Source organism: Equus quagga, chromosome 17, assembly GCF_021613505.1.
Source record: "Equus quagga isolate Etosha38 chromosome 17, UCLA_HA_Equagga_1.0, whole genome shotgun sequence".
NCBI classification, from domain to species: Eukaryota; Metazoa; Chordata; class Mammalia; order Perissodactyla; family Equidae; genus Equus; species Equus quagga.
Window position 1 is genome coordinate 2,734,376 of NC_060283.1, and position 19,028 is coordinate 2,753,403.

At 54.3% G+C, this 19,028-nt stretch overlaps 1 protein-coding gene across 7 annotated transcripts in view; it reads left to right on the forward strand.

Moving 5' to 3' along the window:
• SHANK2 (SH3 and multiple ankyrin repeat domains 2) overlaps positions 1 to 19,028 on the forward strand; it is a 559,847-nt gene that overhangs the window by 66,606 nt on the left and 474,213 nt on the right. For all 7 annotated transcript variants that reach the window (XM_046643796.1, XM_046643794.1, XM_046643795.1 and 4 more), the window contains one exon: positions 5,663 to 5,882. In XM_046643796.1, the coding sequence (XP_046499752.1) occupies positions 5,676 to 5,882 (207 nt within the window). In that variant the 5' untranslated portion in view covers positions 5,663 to 5,675. The remainder of the gene's footprint in view (positions 1 to 5,662; positions 5,883 to 19,028) is intronic.

A 19,028-nucleotide genomic window follows, 5' to 3' on the forward strand; every position in this document is an offset into this window, starting at 1 on the left:
TGCAGTAATGTGCTATGCATATGCAATATATGTGCTATGCATATGCAATATATACATGCTATGTATATATATATGCTATAGATAATAAACCAGAGCCGATGGAAGCTCTGCATTTTTATAGGTCATCTTCGTAGGTCTTAAAACTGTAACCTTGATAAAGTCTACTCCAGCCGTGAGGTTTTTTTGTTTATTTTTATTTCGTGTCTTCTGTCCTAGGTCAGGTTTCACGGTGTCACTGTGGCTGCCGATGCAGCAAGTAGGACAGTCCATCTGTCTGTCCATCAGTGGTAGTAGGGGACCGTGGAGCCAGATTAAGATTTCATGTTCTCTTGGAACAATTTTATTTGTCCTGGAACACTTTAGCAGCAAAATATGGAGTCTTTGTTAAAATTGCTTCAACTGCCATTATTTTATTCTTTCCTTAATTCATAGGCACCCAGCAGGGCCAGTGACACAAACACGTTCTCAGAGCCGCTGCACTTTATCGACCTGTGTTCCTCCAGCTTAATGCTTGTCCCCTGAGGTTAGTGACACTGAAACGTTGGCCCCGGGGTGCTGAGTAACCTTCCCTCCCCTGTCCCGGCACCAGCTTTTCCCAGGAAACTGGTTTCCAGATCGCATTTTGGTCCTTCCTTTCCTTCCCTCTCTGTGGAGCCTACCCCGCCCCTCGTAACGATGGGTCAGAGCACCCATACAGCCCCTCGCGCCTCCACGCGCCGGGTGAAATGCGGGATGCCCACTCCTGTGTGAATTTCGGACGAACAACGAATAACTGTGTCGCATGAGGATGTCCCGTGCAGCGTTTGGGAAATACTTAGAGTCAGCCATACTCGTGGTTGATCTGAAATGTAGCAGCCGTCACTGGGCGCCCTCTGTTAACTGGCCGTCCTGCCCGGAGTTAATAATTACACATTTCTGCAGGTGTTTGCTTTTCCCATGGATCCGCTGATCACGTGATTTAAGTGTGTTATTAAGGTCGAGAGCCTCCCGCTCCGGCCCCGGGTGGTCATGGAAAGAACTGGAAGGCAGGCAGCCACCTTATCCCCTTCTGGATGCGGTCCCGGCTCCTCCTCAGACCCGTCCAGCGGGGGCTTCTGCACTGCAGCTTTGGTAGCAGATGCGTCCGTTTGTGACCATCTCCCGTAAGCCACTGCGGGTGGCAAGGGTGGGTGTCCTCATGGCGGGGGCCAGACGAGGGGGTCTGGGGAGCAGGAGGAGCGCAGGGCACGGCACCTTCCCCACCGGATGTCCTCTTTGGGCGATCAGTTTTGTTTCTGGAGTTCGGTTTGACTTTAGCCTGGCACAAAACTCCTCAACACCCCCCTCCCCTTGTTTTTTTGGAAGGCAGACCCTGGCTGTTGTGCCCACTTCACAGTTCCGATCTGTGTGTTCAGGATGGTATGTCCAGCTGCAGACGTGTTGTGTGTGGCCTGCAAAGTGACCATTGAAAACAATGGATTCCCAATGCTGATCCCTTGCCAGCTCTCGAGTGAGCTCTGACCTGCCTGGAGACCGCCTGCAGAGCTGGTCCCCGGGGCCGAGCGGCCGGCTGCCTACCAGCAGGAGCTGGAGTTGAAACGCGGCCGCCTGGCTGACTTGGGGCATGTGTCCGGCCCCTTTTGCCTCAGCCCGCACTCTGCCCCCTTCCCTGTGTCGGGCTGGCTCCTGCAGGCGTCTGTGTTCAGGAGCCCTGGTGTCCCCGGGGACGTGTTTGCTGAGTGTCCACTGTGTCCAGTGAGAATGAGCAGAGACCCCGTGCGCATGGAGGCGGCATACTGCACAGACGAGATGCACACGTGACAAAGGACGCACATCCGGGGCTAAGGAGGGCTTTAGAGAAAGTAAACTGGGCTGGAAGTAGACGGTGGGGCGCGATTGTTTTTTTTAATTTTAAGCCGTGGTGCTCTTTGGGAAGCTGGGAGTAGAATGCATTTGAGGGAGCCTTCCTATGTGTGCCCCTGAGGGAGTAAGCTGGGCGCTTGGCACCATCTCGTCTGCTCTCTCAAGCGGGCCCTTGACCGACTTAGAGGTGGAAGGCCAGGACGTGGCAGGGACGGGCGTGCACCGTGTGTCTGCTCGGCGTCAAGCTCTGCTCCACACGCCCATTTTTCAGATGCCAACACTGAGGCCCTCGCTGCCCTGAAGGCCCCATGCTTTCTGGGGCCAAGGTCCATCCCGCGTGGGAATGCTGGCGGAGTGGCAGGTGTGCCTGGAACCGCCTCGTTATCAGACACTCCTGCCTCTGCCCGTGCCTGGCTTCCCACAAACCCGACGGCGGTGACTCCACGGTAGATATTCATGCCCGCGGGAGAAGGGCATGCACGTTCCGTCCTCTCCCTCTGCTGTCTCTCGGCCCCTGTGGGGTTTGGAACCAGCGCAGATGGGGGAGGAAGGAGGGGAAGGAGCAGAAGCTACTCTGAGCCACCTTACGCCCCTCAGGGCAGGAAGAAGCCACCGGACCCCATGGTGACAAGACCCGACACCTGTGTCCATCCTGGTGCTCAGGTGAGGAAGCCACACTGCTCCCGCTGGCCCAGCAGCGCCAGGACTCGGTCCTCACCCCTGGGAGAAGGCTGGTTGCACATGAGTTCTGCAAAGTTATAGCCACAGACTCAACTCGAGGTGAACCTGGAGCTACGATTCTTGTAAGAGTTGCCTGGGGGGCTTTTAAGACTCTGTGGACACTGGGGCCTCGCCCGGACCAATTAAATTGGAATTTCTGGCACTGTGTTTTTTTTAAAGATCCCCAAGTAACTTCCTTCTGCCGCGACTGCTCTCGTGGGCCTGCTTCATTGCAACCTGGGACATAGTTAGAAATAGTTATTTCCGCATATTATGTCGTTATATTTATCATATAATCTAGATTTATATTGTATATTATAAAATAATATGTTATGATAATTACTTATATATAATTGTATATAATATATTATAATAATTATAATAATATATAATCCTGTATTATAATTGTAACTACCGTATAGTACGTAGCGTGTAAATACTGTACACTGTGTAATTATGCCAGGCGCTCATTTCTTCACGCATAGATGGGGAATGAGCGAATGCATGAATGAACGCGTTGCTCGAAGCTGCAGTGAGGCTGGCTGGCTCCTTCCTCAGGGGGAATCGGGAAGGCCCAGCTCCCGTCCTCGGCCGCAGCTCTCTCTTCCCCCACCAGATTTTGCACTTCTGTGGTGGGAAAACGTCAAGCTGAAATTACAGAGGCGTTTGGTCGGTGAATGCAAGAATACCCGTTTGCCCTGAATTTTAGTTGAGGATTACAATGGGGTGAACTTTGAGATTTTTCATTAAAAAAATGAAATCTTCTTGGTGATTTGGATGATGTGCCCTTCGAGGCCTTTAATCGGCCGGGTGATGCCCACCCTGGGGTGGTCTGGAGGAGGGGGAGGCAGAAGACAGAGAAGAAGGCCAGTGTGAGTGAGTGGATGGAGCAGTGGTCAGGCTCTCAAACTCACAACCCGGGGCCGGAAAGATATCGCCAGTGAGAGAGCCCGGCAGGTGGAAGGAAGATCGGAGGATGTTGAGTCTGAGAACCCTAACCTGGTGAGGGCATGCCAGGCCAGGCAGGGTGCCACCACTCGCTCCTGCCCCTAGGTGCCATGTGGCAGTCCCCAGCATTGCCTGATCCTCCCGATGGTCAAAACAAGCCAGAAGTCTGGGTTTTCGTGTGAAATCTCCAGGTTAGCAAACATATGAAAGCCTGTGTAGGTCAAACAATCGGCGTGTGGGGGCCACACGACCCTGGCCTTTTCTCTGAGGACGGTCCAGATCCTCTTGGCAGGAAGGGAGCCCCTGACCTCGGTCCTGGTCTTGCCCTTCCCTCTGGAGGGTGTGCATTTCTGGAGCCGCTCCCTTGCTCGGCCGGGCTTTGCGTGTGCCTGTGTGTCTGGTGAATCCTTGTGCAAGGCTGGGTGGAGAATGGAAACGCACTGGGTGGCTGCGTCCAGGACCGACTCCGCAGGCTGAGGAGGGAAACGCTTCCTGGGGATGTTTGCTGTCGTTAAATGGACTCTGGAAATAACGGTGGGTGGCAGCTTTCCCTAATCAAATGCAGAGTTGGCACTGGATGAGCTGTGTCCTACCTGGGGCTTCTCTGAGCCTCCCCTCCCCCACCACTGTCCATCATGAAACACGAGGACGGGACATGCACCCAAGCACCTACCGGGCTGAGCTCCTGGGGGAGAAGGGCAGGCGAGCTCTTTCCTTCCCTCCCTCCCTCCTCCTCCTTCCTTTGTCTCTTCCTTCCTCCCTCCTTCCTTCCCTCGTTCCTCTCTTCTCCTGTGAAATTTCCAACACAGAGAAGGAAAAGCATGGAGAACAATATAGCAAACATCTGCGTCCCCAGCTTCATCAAAGGTCGACATTCTGTCATATTTGCTGGAACCGTTTTAAGGAAATCACACCTTACAAGTGGCGTGGCAAGCCCTGTCAACACCTTTCTCCCTCCCGAGCGACGGCCGCCCCTCGAGTTTAGAGTTTCTCTTTCCCGTCGTGTGCTTCTCCGCCGTTCCTCCGTGCATGCCCACGTGCCATCGACAGGACCGCGCCGCCGCATCTTCCCAGCCTTTGTGTAGGAAGCATCCGTGCTGTTTGGGTCGTCCCACAGATGCCTCCTTTCACCCCCCTGCTGTGTTTGGGGATCCTCTGTGTGCTGCTGGGGTCGTTCATTCTCACAGCTGTGCAGTCATGGGAAGAAGAGACCACACCTTAAGCAGGCAGTCCCTGAACGATGAGGTGGCCCAGGACAGCCTCGTTTTTGCGGGAACGACCTTGTGCCTCTCTGCTTGTGTGCGTGGCCTTGACCTCCCTCACAGGGTTCACGTGGAAGTGGAATTGCTGGTTTGGCACATCCTCCACCAGCTCCCCGGCATCCCTGGTTCACACCGGCTTTTCTCCTCACCTTTCTGGACCGCGGCCCACAGAGCTGGGGCGGCCTTGCACGTGCTTGCTCACAGCCCCGGCTCCAGGTGGCAGTCGGCATGGGGTGACGGGCGCTGGGTCTTTGCTGAGGAGCATTTATTGCCTTCCGTCGTGAGGGAGCTGCACCCCCAGCTGCCACGGACTCTCGGGGACCCCGGCTCCGGCGTCAGCCAGCTCACGCCTGTGGGCTCCGCTCACTCCTGGGCCTGGACATTATCTCATCTCTGAGCCCGGCCTGCCTTCCGGTTCTATTTTTACACGTCTCCTCTTCTTGCTCCGTGTTTGAAGCCGAGGGGGTTATTATAGCGTGAACTCGGTGCCCCTCTGACCTGAGCCTGCACGTCCTCTGCTGCTGCTCTGTCCTCAAAGAGAAACCAGAGGGAGCCTTTTTTCTTCCTTTGCAAAGTTTCGAGCGGCTCCAGCGGCCCCTTGGTTAGTCCCTATAAACTGTGGTCATGGCCGCAGCGACTTAAGGCTCCTTGTAAATGCTGGGTTTCCCGGCACCCGGCAGAGCTCCCTCGGCCCCCTGCCGGTCCTGCCTGCGCCCCGCTTGGGTCCAGGGAGGTGGGGGTGGGGGCGCGCGCTCTCGCTGCCTTCAGATCCGCGCATCACACGCGACTGGACCTGAGCCTGCACTCACGCAAGCACCAGTGTCCACTGTGCCCCTGGCTTTTCTTTCTTCGATTTTCACATTTCCTCATCTTTTTCCTCCTTCCTACAGACATAGGGCAGCCATGCCGCGCAGCCCGACATCCAGCGAGGACGAGATGGCCCAGAGCTTCTCTGACTACTCCGTGGGGTCGGAGTCCGACAGCTCCAAAGAAGAGACCATCTACGACACCATCCGGGCCACCGCGGAGAAGCCGGGCAGCGCCAGGACGGAGGAGGGCCAGGGTAACACGCTGGTGATCCGCATCCTCATCCAGGACCTGCAGCAGACGGTGAGCCCCCAGCTCATTCCTGGTCCACATCAAGCGTGATTTGAACTCAAGGGTGCCTATGGTCACCCTCTGCATGGCCGGTCCTGGTGGCCCCCCACATGTTGTGCTGTTGACTGCCACCCCACTCCTGCTGGTCCCAACCGTCCCCCTGCCTGCCTCCCAGCATGCTACTGGTAACTTGGTCCCCGTCATTCGTGGGGCACCTACTACATGCCGGGATGGAGGCCACACCTGTAGGGCACAGAAACTAGCCCTGCAGAGGAAACGCACACAGTGGGCACATTAGCAAACGGGGCTCCCAGCACCCAAGCTGCCCTGTGCTCAGTCACGCACGGCCCCCGACGTACCTTGCTCATTCCCACTTGCTGGGTGTGCAGCTCTGCCTGGGCGCCCTTCCCCGCAGTGTCCGCTGGCCGACTCCTGGTTCTCCCTCAGGGTCTGGACCACATGCTGGTTCCTGTGTCACCCCCAGCCCTCGGGGCTTCTTCTTGCTCATGGCCCCTGTCGTCCACCCCCACCTCGCGCTTGCCTAGTGCCTGTGGGTCCTTGCTGGCGGGTCTCCCTGGAGGGTTGACTCGTGGGTGTGCAGCAGGGCGCCCAGCTGCCTGTGTGGCACTGGCCCCGTGGGTGCTCCAAATCGATCACCGAAGATGCCTGAGCGAGCATCCCTAGGTCGCACCACCTTGCGCCTCCCTCCCGGGCACTGTCAGACTCGACTCCCTGAGAAAGCGTTTCATGTGAGCTTTGCTTCCTTGATCCCTGACTTTTTTTCTTTTATAAGTCTATCGGGGCTTTCTGATGAAATCGGAAACTGCTCAGAGCAGAGATAAGCACTTGTAAATCTTGCCTCTCCCGGTTCCCGTGAAAGGGCTGCATTCCCACGAGTGCTCCTCAAGTGCTCCTGGTTGGTGACGTTGCTGATCTGGGGGAGGTTGGGCGATTCTCAGGGACATCGACATGCTGTTGTGCGTGGTCCTTTTAACATGCCCTTGCTCAGTGACTTGCGTGTGTTTGAGTGTCTGTGATGAGCCAGGTTATGTTCCAGGCATGGGGTGGAATCCCACACATGGCGGCTAGGAAGGTTTTGTATGATGGGAAGGGTGTGAAGAAAGTAATCCAGCATGGGGTGATGGGTGTGGGTGATGGGCAATGGAGTGATGGGTGACGAGTGTGGGTGATGGATGATGGGTCATGGGTGATGGAGTGATGGGCGTTGAGTGTGGGTGATGGGTGATGGTGTGGAGGGGTGATGGGTGTGGGTGATGGGTGATGGATGATGGGTGTGGGTGATGGAGTAATGGGTGTTGAGTGTTGGTGATGGGTGATGGATGGGTTTGTGGATGATGGAGTGATGGCTTATGGAGTGATGGGTGTTGAGTGTGGGTGATGGGTGATGGTGTGGTGGGTGATGGGATGACAGAGGCGATGGGGTGGTGATCTTTGCAGGGCTGTCAGATTACTGGCCAGCTCTTTGAGGCACAGTGCCTCCAAGGCCCCCGTAATACAGCTGGAGCGTGGCGAATGGGAGCTTGTGGGTTAGATGAGATCTGAGCTAGAGAGACAGCGGCCTCTGCAGGCCATGGTGGGAAGTTTGACTTCTGCTCTAACTGCGTAAGGAAATGGTCAGAGGGCCTCAGCCCAGGCTTGTTTAGGGCCTTTATTGCACAAGAAAAAGGTTCATTCCATCTTCTGGTGTTTCCTACATGGTATTGGCTTCTTCCCAATGAAATTGTGTTAAACTGAGCAGGAAGGTATTTAGGGTCTCTCTTGTGCCAGGTGCTAAACCCGGTGCCGGTGAAGTGGAGGTGAACACCCTTCGAGCGTGGCGCACGTGAGGAAGACGGTTGTTCTGGGGCAAACGGGCGCGAGCAGGTCCCTGTGGGCGAAGGGGGAGCAGGAGCTGGGGGTCTCCCCTGCAGTGCTTCCGTTTCAGCTGGGGCTTGAAGGACCGAGAGGGCTTCACTCTGGGGAGGACATGGCAGGGGAAAGGGGTGCACTGGAGCTTGGGCTGGGCAGTGGGCACAGCGGGCAGAGGGGTGGGTTGGACCAGGGGTGGGGTGTGGTGTGGTGGGGGGACCTGACCGGCTGGGCTGGGCTGGGTTTGAGCTCTTTGTGGAGTCTCACTGAGCAGATGACAAAGTCTGGGGCACACAGGGGAGGCTCAGAGAGGCCCTCCAGAGGCCGAGTGTGCGCCTCCGGTGGTGGGAATTCTCTTGTCTCTCCCGATCAGGTGGCCTGGAGTCTCAGAGAGCAGCCCTTTCTGCCATAGGTGCATGTGCCGGATGGGGTGGGGTGGGGCGGGCACAGCTCTCCTTTGGGGCTCCCCATTTATAGAAGAGGAAGGAATGGGCCTCCACCTTCGGCTGAACCCGCCGGGGCGTGCTGGGTGGTAAGTCACTGTGCCATGTCCCTTTCTGACTTGTGGCACGCTTTGTCTCAGGTGTGGTTTTGAGCCCCAATGTCCTGCTGCGTGCCCAGCACAGGGAGGTGAGGACGGAGCTCGGGCACGGAGCAGACGTTGTGGGCATGGTGGGGACCCTGGTTGGGTCGAGTTGGGAGCATTTCACATGCCGTCCTCTGGGAACGGCCAGGCGGCCTTAGCGATGAGGGGGCGGTTGGTGCAAAGGTCCCTCTGCTGCAGAGAGAACATGGGGCCGTCCCAGGACTAGGACTCGGGCACCTGGGTGAGACAGGATCGTCTCCTTCTGTGCTGTCCCGTCATCTCTCTTTCTCACGTCATGTCGGTCTTGAGGTGCTGAGGACCCTCCTCATTTGAGAGTTGTGTTAAAGGAGGTGGGAGAAGTGGGGCTGGATCTGTGAAGTTGGTGAAGACAGGGTGGTATAGACGAGGTGGTGTAGACAGCCTCGGAGGCTCTCTAGATAGCAGGCCTGGAACTACAAGTCCACCCTTTGTACATGAAGAGTGACGCGTGGTGGCAGAGGCCGTGATGGGGAAGGGACGTGCGCTGGGATCAGAGGAAGGGGCGGCCCGTCCCGCTGCGCCACCTGCTGGCCATTCGGTGCTGGCGCTCTTACTAGGCTTGCGTCACCCTGCTCTGTGCACATCCAGGGCCCCATCTTCCAGCGCTGTGGGGTCTAATGAGTGGGTTCAGTGCCTCCGAGGGCTGGGTCTCTCCTCTCCTCCCATGTAGGCAGCTCCAGCAGGGGACCTCTGCTCGTGGCCCGGCCCTAGGCCCCCGCTCTCCCTGGGGATGGGTGCTGCCCGGGCTGAGGGTTCTGTACTGCTGGCACCTGTCATCCCAGAGCGAGGTCAGCCAGATGCTCCACCTTCTAGGCAAAGCTCGGGGTGACCCGATGCCCCAGAACTAATCCGGCAACACCGCCGGCCTCAGGGCCATGCCGGCAACACAGATGAGTCTTTTCGGGAGTGCGGACATGGTGCCGAGGCGCTCTTTCTTCTATGCCATTTAACGTCTCTTATAAAAGTTACGTCATTCTTATAAAGCACAGACGTCAGCCCCAGAAGTGGTTGTCAGTAGCGTTTGGTGGACATTCTAGATGCGCCTCTCCGAAGGGTTCCAGGTAATGGGTGGATGTGCATACGGATAGAAACACAGGTCGGTACACACACTGCTAATAACTCACCATCGTGAAGGTGATTTAATTTGACTATAAAAGGCGAAAAAGACCATGAAGGAAATACGAACGTTAGTAGTGTTTTTTGTCACAAGAGACACTGTTTCCAGATAAATCCGTGAAGTTAAAAGAAACAATTATGAAACTCTGGAAGGCTGGAATCTTTATTTGTTTTCTTTTTTTTTTTTTGTGAGGATGATTGGCCCTGAGCTCACGTCCGTGCCCATCTTCCTCTATTTTATGTGGGATGCCGCCACAGCGTGGCTTGTCGAGCAGTGCAAGGTCAACACCCAGGATCCTAACCTGAGAACCCTGGGTGGCCAAAGTGGAGCATGTGAACCTAACCACTGCGCCACCGGGCTGGCCCCTTGTTTTCATTTTTGATTCCGGTCTTTTGCCTCCTTTTTTCATGCTCTGAGGAACTGAGTTCTTTCTCCTTATATCATTTGGGGTAAATTAAGCTAATTTCTGTAATAAACAGACCTCCAAACCTCAGGCGCTTGGCACAAAGATGTTTTCTTTTTTTTTTCTTCCCAGTCCACCGGGGATTGGCAGGGACAAAGAGGCAGAGGTTCTGCTCCACGCAGTCCTTCAGGGGGTGCAGGCTCCTCCCATCTAGTAGCCAGGCGGTTCCCTGGAGCTCTGGAATCCCCCGCAGGGTCCCCTGTATGTGCCCAGAGGATGAGGGAGGGAAGAGAGAGAACTCGTGGACCACGTCACTCACCCCTCCTCCCCTCGCTTCCTCTGCAGGCTGCTCCTGACCGTAGAGGGGGCTGGGCATCGTAGCGTAGCTCTGAGCCAGGGAGGCGTGGGTCACAGTGTGTCGAACAAGTAGCTGGTTGCACACACACGTGCACACACATGCACTCTCCTCTCCTCCCCCACTTCCTGATTCTTCTTGGTGCAGAACTGTTTCCACGTGGTCACCATCCATCTCACTAATGTCCGTGCTGCTTCAGAGCGCCGAGTGTCTCCATCCCTCTTCCAGGGTGAATGCCCATTGCCAGGTGTAAGTGTCCTCTATTCTCATGTCACCCCTGATTGGGATGGAGTTAATCGTTCAGTGTTTTTTCCAGGAGGAGTTGCTGAGGGCGGTGCTTCCTGGGTGAATGTACAGCTGATTCTCATTACTTGCAGTGGTTGTATAGCCTAAAAGCCACCTTGAGCAAGCGAGTACTGAACCCCACCTGTAGGGGACATGCAGGGTTAGGTTCCTGTGGGCCTCTGGTCGCAGCATATTCACAGATGGATCAGTCCATGACCTCGTTTTATATATTTCTGTGTAAAGACACCTGATCTGATACACATAGTTGATTCATTAACATGGAACCCACCGCCAGTTGCGCTATAGCGCATGTGTGGAACGAAGCTCATCGAACCACACGTATTTCCTCTGGGTGGCACCCCGCAGCCTTCTTGTGCTTAGCATCCCTAGACAGGTCTTCAGCACCACACTTGGGTGCAGGGAAATCACCAACAAAAAGCACAGAAATGCAAAAATGGGGCACGAAATAGACCACAATGAGGACGCTGGTTTACAAGGTGGCAGCTGAAACAGAAGGCAGAGTGTCGCCTTGTCCAACCTCAGCCGGAACCTGCCCGTCGGGCAACTCAGTTTTATTGACTCAATTCGGTTTTACTGTAAATGATCACAAAGGTGTCGCAGGTATTGATTTGGGGTCACAAATAAATTTTAGCCAGTAGGCAAACCCCATATACGGAATCCATGAATAACGAGAATGGAGGACATGCTTAAAAATATTTCTGAGTTCCCTCGGTTGGCGTGTCGTTTTTCTTATGTGATATGTTTTGAGTCACAATTCCTACCCCCCCGCCCCCAATCTATGGGATGTTGTTGCATGACCTTCCTGCCCTGAAGATTGCTTTGGATATGTCTTGTTGGTGGCTTGATTTGCTTTTTTTTTTTTTTTACTGGATTCCTACAGAATTGACTTCAGTTACGACACCAGGAAGGGTGTGGCGCTGGCCGCTCTGTTTTTCCTGGAAAACCTTCCGATCTGCAGGTTCTGTTTGTCCTTCGTTTCAGGGATGTTTTCTTCCTTCTGTTCCTTTTCCACGTTGCCTGTCGGGTTCTCTGTTTCCAGGACAGCAGTTACTCTGATGATGGCTCTCCCTTCTCCTCATCTGTTTTCTTTTCTGTAATTGCTTTGATCACTCGGTGTTTTCCTGTTTGTTCTCTGCGATTTTCCTGAGACTTTCTTTATTTTCTGGCATTTTCAGTCGGATCCGTTTCTGTTCTGTTTCTTGTAATTTCTAATTTGTTGTCATCGTGTTATTTTGGCTTTCCATTTTGTGCTTTCAGCCCTGTGCTCACTCTTTTTGAAAATTATTCTTGTGAGTTATTTATTTGTTTCTTTAGTGGGTTTTATGGCTGATTATTTTCTTCCCTAGCATCAAGCACTCTTGGAGATCTTTCTTGTTTTAATTGAGGTGTATTTTCATCCAGAAGAGGTGGATCAGATGTCGGAGTTTTGCATGCCGTCTCTCTTCCTTTCTTCATTTCTTTCCTGTAAGGTCTTCTTTATCTCCATGCTCTTCTTCCAGACTTGTTCCAGTGGTTTCTCAGCTGCTTGGCATCTTTCTGTTTGGAGAGCACCTACAGACCGGGTGGTCTGCAGACCCTTTAGATGCGAAGGCCCAGGGATGGGGAGTGCCCAGTGGTTTCAGAAGGCCTGGCTTCCCCTTTTTCTTCTGAGATTTTATGAAGTGCTCTGCTCTGGAGCGTGGTGCAGGGAGCATGTCCCATTCTCACGGGGGACACTCCCAGCCCTTGGAGCAGTCCCCGTTCGGCGAGGAACCCTGCCGGGGGGGCTCTCTGCTGGACAGTCAGCCCTGGTCATCTGCTTTTGTGTCCCCAACCCCTGCCTGGTCAGAGGAGGGGAGAGAGAAAGACCCCGTGTGTTACGTCTGTCCAGATTAGAGCATGTGGATGCGGGATGCCTGGATTTTTGTCCCCTACGGTACCACTTACGGCAATGAAAGTGAGGTTAGGAGTCCCTCACCTGCTAAGTGTCCACTTTCTCCCCCTGTCCCAGGGGGATGCCTTTGGCATTAGGTTGTGCCTGTTCTCTATTTTTGGTAATTTGGGGGGTACCCTTCATTATTTAGGGTCACTTGGTCAGACCTGTCTTCATCCCTTCTCAACCCCGGGATGCTGTGTTGCTCATCGAAAGGCCCCACCAGTGGGGACCTGGGTGACCTCAGGGTGCACCCATCCTTACGTTGCAGCATTTTAGCTGTTTGACCCCAGTATTCCGTTGGTGTTTATTGATCTGGAGGGATGTGGAGGACTGGAGAAGCTCTCCTCTTGAACTTCAGACCCCAGACCTAAAGATCCGAATGGGGAAGGCAGAGGGGTGGGTGGGGGGTGGAGCTGCTGGGGGTGGAGGCACGCTGTCCCCGCTCACTGCCCCGGGGGGGCCACCCGCTCAGCCCGCAGCCCTCCATCCGGATGTCGCACATCCCAGCAGACCTAGTCCGTCTTTTGGGGAAACCCCTGTCCCATAACTGCGCCAGCACATCTTGTCTAACTTCCTGAACGTCGACCTCGGGCCACTCGCCGTATCAAGGTCTTTACGTGCATTATTTCATGTAGTTCTCATGACATCCCCCGAGCTGGGCAGCACATCTGAGCATTTTATTGAAGTATAACACACCTGTGGAAAGTGCCCAGATCTTAAGTGCACAGAGAGGGCGTGACGTGTGACCAGTATTTAGACGAAGAGGTGGAACATTCCCCACACCCCAAGGCCCCACGATGCCCTCCCAATCCCAAGGTAGGTCTGTGATTACTCCAGTGCACAGTGGGAACGCTGAAGATCAGACCCCAGGCAGGGCTAGAGAGAGGCAGGGCTAGAGAGAGGCGGGGCTGGTGGCCTGGGACATGCAACCTTGAGCCTCTGCCTGCTGGATGCCGGCGTTGGATGCACCTGCTGACCACCTGGTACCTGGCCCTAATTTGCTTCTGCAGCTGGTATCCGTCACGGGAAGGTGCCCAGAGGGCAGCCCTGCGGAGGAAGCAGCATGGGGTCAGGCTCATCCCGGACGGCTCAGGGTCACGTCCCCGCCACAGTCTGCAAAATGCTGAAGGTCTCCGAGCCCGGGCACCAGGTGAAGTGAGGCAACGCAGGCTGGGCGTGCAGCTGCTACCAGCAAGCGCCCGTTAAACATCTGTCTCCTTGATGGTCTCCATGGTCCGAGCCCATCTGTTGGCACTGTCCGCATCTGGGAGGCAATCAGCAGTCACAACGGAGTGGGGGCCATTTTGCCATCTCGGCTGTTGAGACCCTCGGGGGCAGCCGTGGGACGTTAGGAGAGGTGGCCCCACGTTGGAGCTGATCTGGAGGCCCGCATCCACCCCCTGCCTGGTGGGGTGGCGCCGGCCGGCTCATGCCCCTAGGGGGTCTTCTGTTGATTGGTGCTGGCCAGAGGCTTCGGAACACGTCGGGGTTGCTGATGGAGAGGTACCTGCTCTCCAGGCCCAGAATGACGATGATTCTTCCTGAAAGGAAGATCCTGCCAGAGGTTTGGTCTCTACTCCCAGGAGCACAATTGTTTCCAGAACCTTCTGATGACTCCCCCTCTTCACTTTGTTCAAGACAAAGGCCCTGAGGCTGAGACCAGAAATCCCACGGGCATGGGCTCTCTTCAACAAAGCGGCTGTTGTTCCCGCGTGAGGGCCCTTGTGGGGCTGAATCTCCTGTAGCAGGGGATGCGAGACGGGCCCTGGAATCCTGCCCGGGGGCCAGGGGAGCCGTTGAGCAGACTTATCACCCTGGTGCCTCCCCGCTGCCGGGAGAGAGTGGCTGCAGAAACTCATGCGGCTGTCTCTCTTCTGCACCAGATGCGGTCCTGCACCCCACGTGCAACCCCTCACCCCACCTGCAGCCCCTCACCCCATGTGCCATTTGGACCTGCGTCTTCTCGCCGAGTGCCTGCTCTGAGTCACACCTCCAATGGGGCTGACGTTTTAAACCTTTGAGCGAGAGCCTCTGGCGGTGCTAAAAATCCTTCCAGGCACACTTCCCCGGGGCCACCCTGCACCCCGGAAGCCCTGATGAGCAGAGTCCTGGGCGGGTGGGTTCCCAGGGCCGTGCGTGGAATGGCGTGACAGGGTGGGCTCTGGGAAGGTGGCGGGTGTGTGTCCTTCTGCTCTCTGGATGATCACACATGCACAAAGGGCCTGTTGTGGGCTTGAGTGCTGGCACCGGGCAGTGTGAGCTCCTCCTTTTAAACAGGCGGCATGTGCCAAAATCAATAGAAACTATCATTCTTCTGTTGTTTATGTTTCGAGGGCAGTGAAGGAGGAAGTGGGAACAAAGCTGGCACTGGGGCACACAGCGGTCCGGTTTCCACTCGACACTGAATGTCACATCACAAGTAGAGAGCACAAGAAAATAATATGGGACCGTGCCGCGCCTCGGGGTCTCCTTGGGTGTCTACACCATCTCCCACCTCTGCCCCAGGGTTCGCCCTGAGAGCTCTGCTGGAGCTGCCAGCCCATGTGCCCATCCCCACGACCTGTCTGAATGAGTCAGTGGAGGTGCGAGGGCCTGACCCACCTCCTGGCAGACGCTTCAGGAAAATGAGTCTCTCCTTTTTGCGTTAATCAATGGTTCCATTTATTAATTAAGTGCATCTTCAAGTTTGTTATTTCATTTAGGAAAAAGCATTTCAGCTGGTGTCCTGACCCCCTCAAGGATAATTTATTGCCGTTTATCCGTTCTTTCTCTCTTTCTCTCTCTCTCTCACACGCTCAAATTTCTTCTGTCAAGCCTCGGCCTGCCGCATCCCTGCCGTGCCTGCCTCCCCCGCCCCACACATCAGCTGATGGAGACGCGCTCTAATCCGTCACTGGCTCCCGAATGGACTGTCAGATATGCTTGATGGCCAAGTGACCTTGGCCTCCTGCTTATCACTGAGATCAAAATAGAACTCCGGGAGCAGAGAGCGCCTTCAGGTTTTGATCCCTTCTTTATCTCTCGGTCGCAGACACCTCATCCTTTTGCTTTTTGTTTCTGAGGTTTCCCGTGTGTTTGAATATTAGGAGGCCTTCACCTGTCTTGGCAGTTTCTGAGCCCGTCTCCTTGTACGGCAGCTGAGAATCGAGCCCCTGGGGTGGCCTCTCATCCTGCAGAGACCCTGAGGCAGCCGTCCATTGCGATGGAGGGTGCTGGAAGGCCGTCGCAGGAGTCATGTGTGACTTTGAAAAGCTCCATTTGAGCACGTTGCTGGGCACATGTCTAATTCGTGACTCTTGGTCCTCCAGGAGGCCAGAGGCTGCGTGTCTTCTTTCGGGAGCTCATGGAGTCCAGACTGTGGACATTAGTGGCTGGAGGGATGGCCTCTTAATTTGGCTCCAAGAAGGTTTGCCATTGATTCATTAGGATGCGTCTTTCTAGAGGGGAAGCTGTGGGTCAGGTCCTTTCTTCTGCTCTCTCTCCAGCATCCTAGCACCAGAGGAATGAAGAGCGTGGAGGCCCGGGCCCAGCAGGAAGCGCAGGCTGGCCGCGCAGGCTCCCCAGGCCCAGCGCTTACAGGCGCTGCCCCCGCCCTGGCTCATCTCCCTTTCAAACAGGATGCCCTTACCTGGAATCCCGCCCCTCCCTCCCGATCTCTTTACTTGCTATTCCTCTCTCACGACAAAGCTCGGGGAGGCCTTCCTGAAACTCCGGCCCAGCAGGAGGCCCTGGGATCACTCTGTGTTCTTCCTAAGCCCGGGACCCATTCCCACGTCTGTGAAAGACGTCCGTGTCCACAGCCACATCTTCAGCTCCAACCTCCCATCTCAGGGCCAGACCCCACTTCTCTCTTGACACCGTCTCAGTTGCAAGCTCAAAAGCCCCTCGACTCAGTTGTCCAGAACGGATCCTGTGACCTTCCCTTCCTCTCTGTGACCCTCCAAACCTGGCCCCACTGAGGTTCCCCAAGTTGGCAAGTGGTTCCTTTAAAAAAAGACAACCTTCTTGAGGTATGATTGACAGGCCATAAAATTCACTCTTTTTAAGTATGCCATTCAGTGGTTTTCAGTCAATTTGCCAAGTTCTGCAATCATCAATGCTTCATCCCTTTTTCTGGCCGGGTCCCGTTTCGTGGCCTGCACGGACCACATGCTGTCCGTCCATTCCCCAGCTGACGGCCGGTCGGGTTCTTCCACGCTTTGACTGAGAACCTTCTCTGATTCTGTTTCCAGAGTGAAGGGGTATCCTGAGCATTCCATCTCCCCAGCCACCAGAGGCACTTCACCCCCAAGTCCTACCCTTCAAACTTCTGAATCCCTGTGACCCTGTGTCACGCTCTCCACCCTTATCACCACCCCGACTCCACCTCTGTTACTGCCATCTTTCTCCCAAACCAGGATGGCCTCAAACCCCTTTCCTCTTGGAAGTTCCCCACACAACACCTGAGGTCATTGGTTTAACGTACATACAGTTGCCACCATGTGTATAAAACCCTCCTATGAGTGCTTCCTGTTCTCAGGACGAAGCTCGGATGCACATGGTACCCTTCTCCCTTCCCTGGGGCGGATCCTCCGTGAGATGTCTCCATGCCTTTGCTCCGCGCTTTCCTCCCAGATGAGACTTCACAGTTAAGGACGTGGGTGACTGCTTGGTCAGTCCCTCTCCACGAGGGGGTCCTGTGTCTGCTCTGCTCGTCTTTGTGTCCCAGCGGCTGGTACAACTGAGTGAACAAGGAGCATCTAGTGAGAGTGAATGAGTTCATCTAAACTCTTGCCTCCACTGGGTGAGGAGGTGGCCTCTGAGCTGAGCCCTGGTTGAGGCTGTGCAGGGGCAGAGAGGCTGAGGTGGGAATGAACTGGGCGAGTCGAAGCAGCAGAGAAGGCTGGGGGCCGCGGGCTGGAGCGAGGTGGGAGCTCCTCCAAGAATCCACGGAGACGTTGACCGAGGCTGGGACTAAGGGTGGCAGGAGAAGGTGGGGACCCACGGACGGGTCAAGACGACGACGTCAACGAGGTCCGAGCAGATGTGACTCTTGCACATCTCTTGAGAGTGTGCTCTGGCTGGGCGAAGGGTCCTTAACGATGACTTGTATCAACACGTCTTAAAATGTGGTGCCTTGGTCTTTGACGTTTCTCAGCACAGGGACAAAAGAAGATTTGTTTTCTTTTCTTTGAAAAATTGAGATAAAATTTGCATACCATACAATTTACCCATTGAAAGTGTACACTTTGATGGGTTTTGGTAAATTCACATGTGACGGTACCCATCACCTCAAGCAGTCTTAGAATATTTTCATCACCCCAAGAGAAAACCCCATAGCCATTAGTAGCCAGTGCCCATTCCCCCTGCCCCAGCCCTTGGCAACTGCTCATCTGCTATCTGTGTCTATGGATTTGCCTGTTCTGGACATTCCATATCAATGGAATCGGTGATATGTGGCCTGTGAGGTGGAGCCGTGTTTTCTTTCGTTGTCCGTTTCTCCTGTTGGGGACAAGCCCATCCCCTTAAGTCTACCCCTAAGACCAATGCTTACCCTAGTGACGCCTCAGATGTCGCCACTAAGTGGCCTCACACGTCCTCCAGTAGTTCAGGCAGGGTAGAGATGAAAAACTCTTGTATCAAAAAATGTATTCATCTTTTGGGCTGCCATTTTGCTTTCAGATCATCTCGTCCCAGAATGTACTCTTTTTCCTGATCGCTTGTTTACAGTGAAATTCGAGTGGGATTTTAGACTTAAATAGAAAATTAGTTGTATGTGACTCTGACGTGAGCACATTTTCTGCCTTAAAAATAGGCATCCAAGAGGACTCAATGGGCAGAAGGAAATAATGGTCAAGAACTTTGTTTGAGGCCGTGGAGTGTGGGCCAGGGCTGACCCCAGTCCATGCAGGGAGGCCCCACAAGAGGATAAGGAACACCCTAGGTCTTGTTTGATGCTGGTTTTTTTTTTTTTAATTTAGAGAGAATTAAAAATAAAGAAAAATGCAAAGAGTAATATAAATACCAAATCTCTATTACACAAAATTGACAATTGTTAATGTTTTGTCATTTTTTAATCACAGGATTAAAACATTACTGATAAAGTCATCCTGTCCTCATGGCCAGTCCTGTCTTTTGAGGCAAACACTGTCATGAATTCAGTGTGAATCCCTCGTCTCTTGCTCTCTTTTTATGTGTATCAGTGATCACTATGTAATGTTGTGTTGTTGTGTAAAAAGGAATATAGATAGCTGGTATCATACTGGGCATGCATTTATAACTTGCTTTTTCAAAACACTTGGCATTGTATTTTTGAGATTTGTCTTTATTGATACTATCCATCCATCAGTCATCATTGCTTCATCCCTCCATTTTTCCACTTTCCTTCCCTCCATCCATCCAGCTTTCCATCCTACTGTCTCTCCATCCATCCATCCATGCATCCATCTATCCATCCATCCGTCCATCCATCCACCTATCCATCCATGCATCCATCCATTCATCCTTCTACCTATCCATCCATGCATCCATCCATCCAACCATCCACCTATCCATCCATCCATCCATGCATCCATCCATCCATCCATCC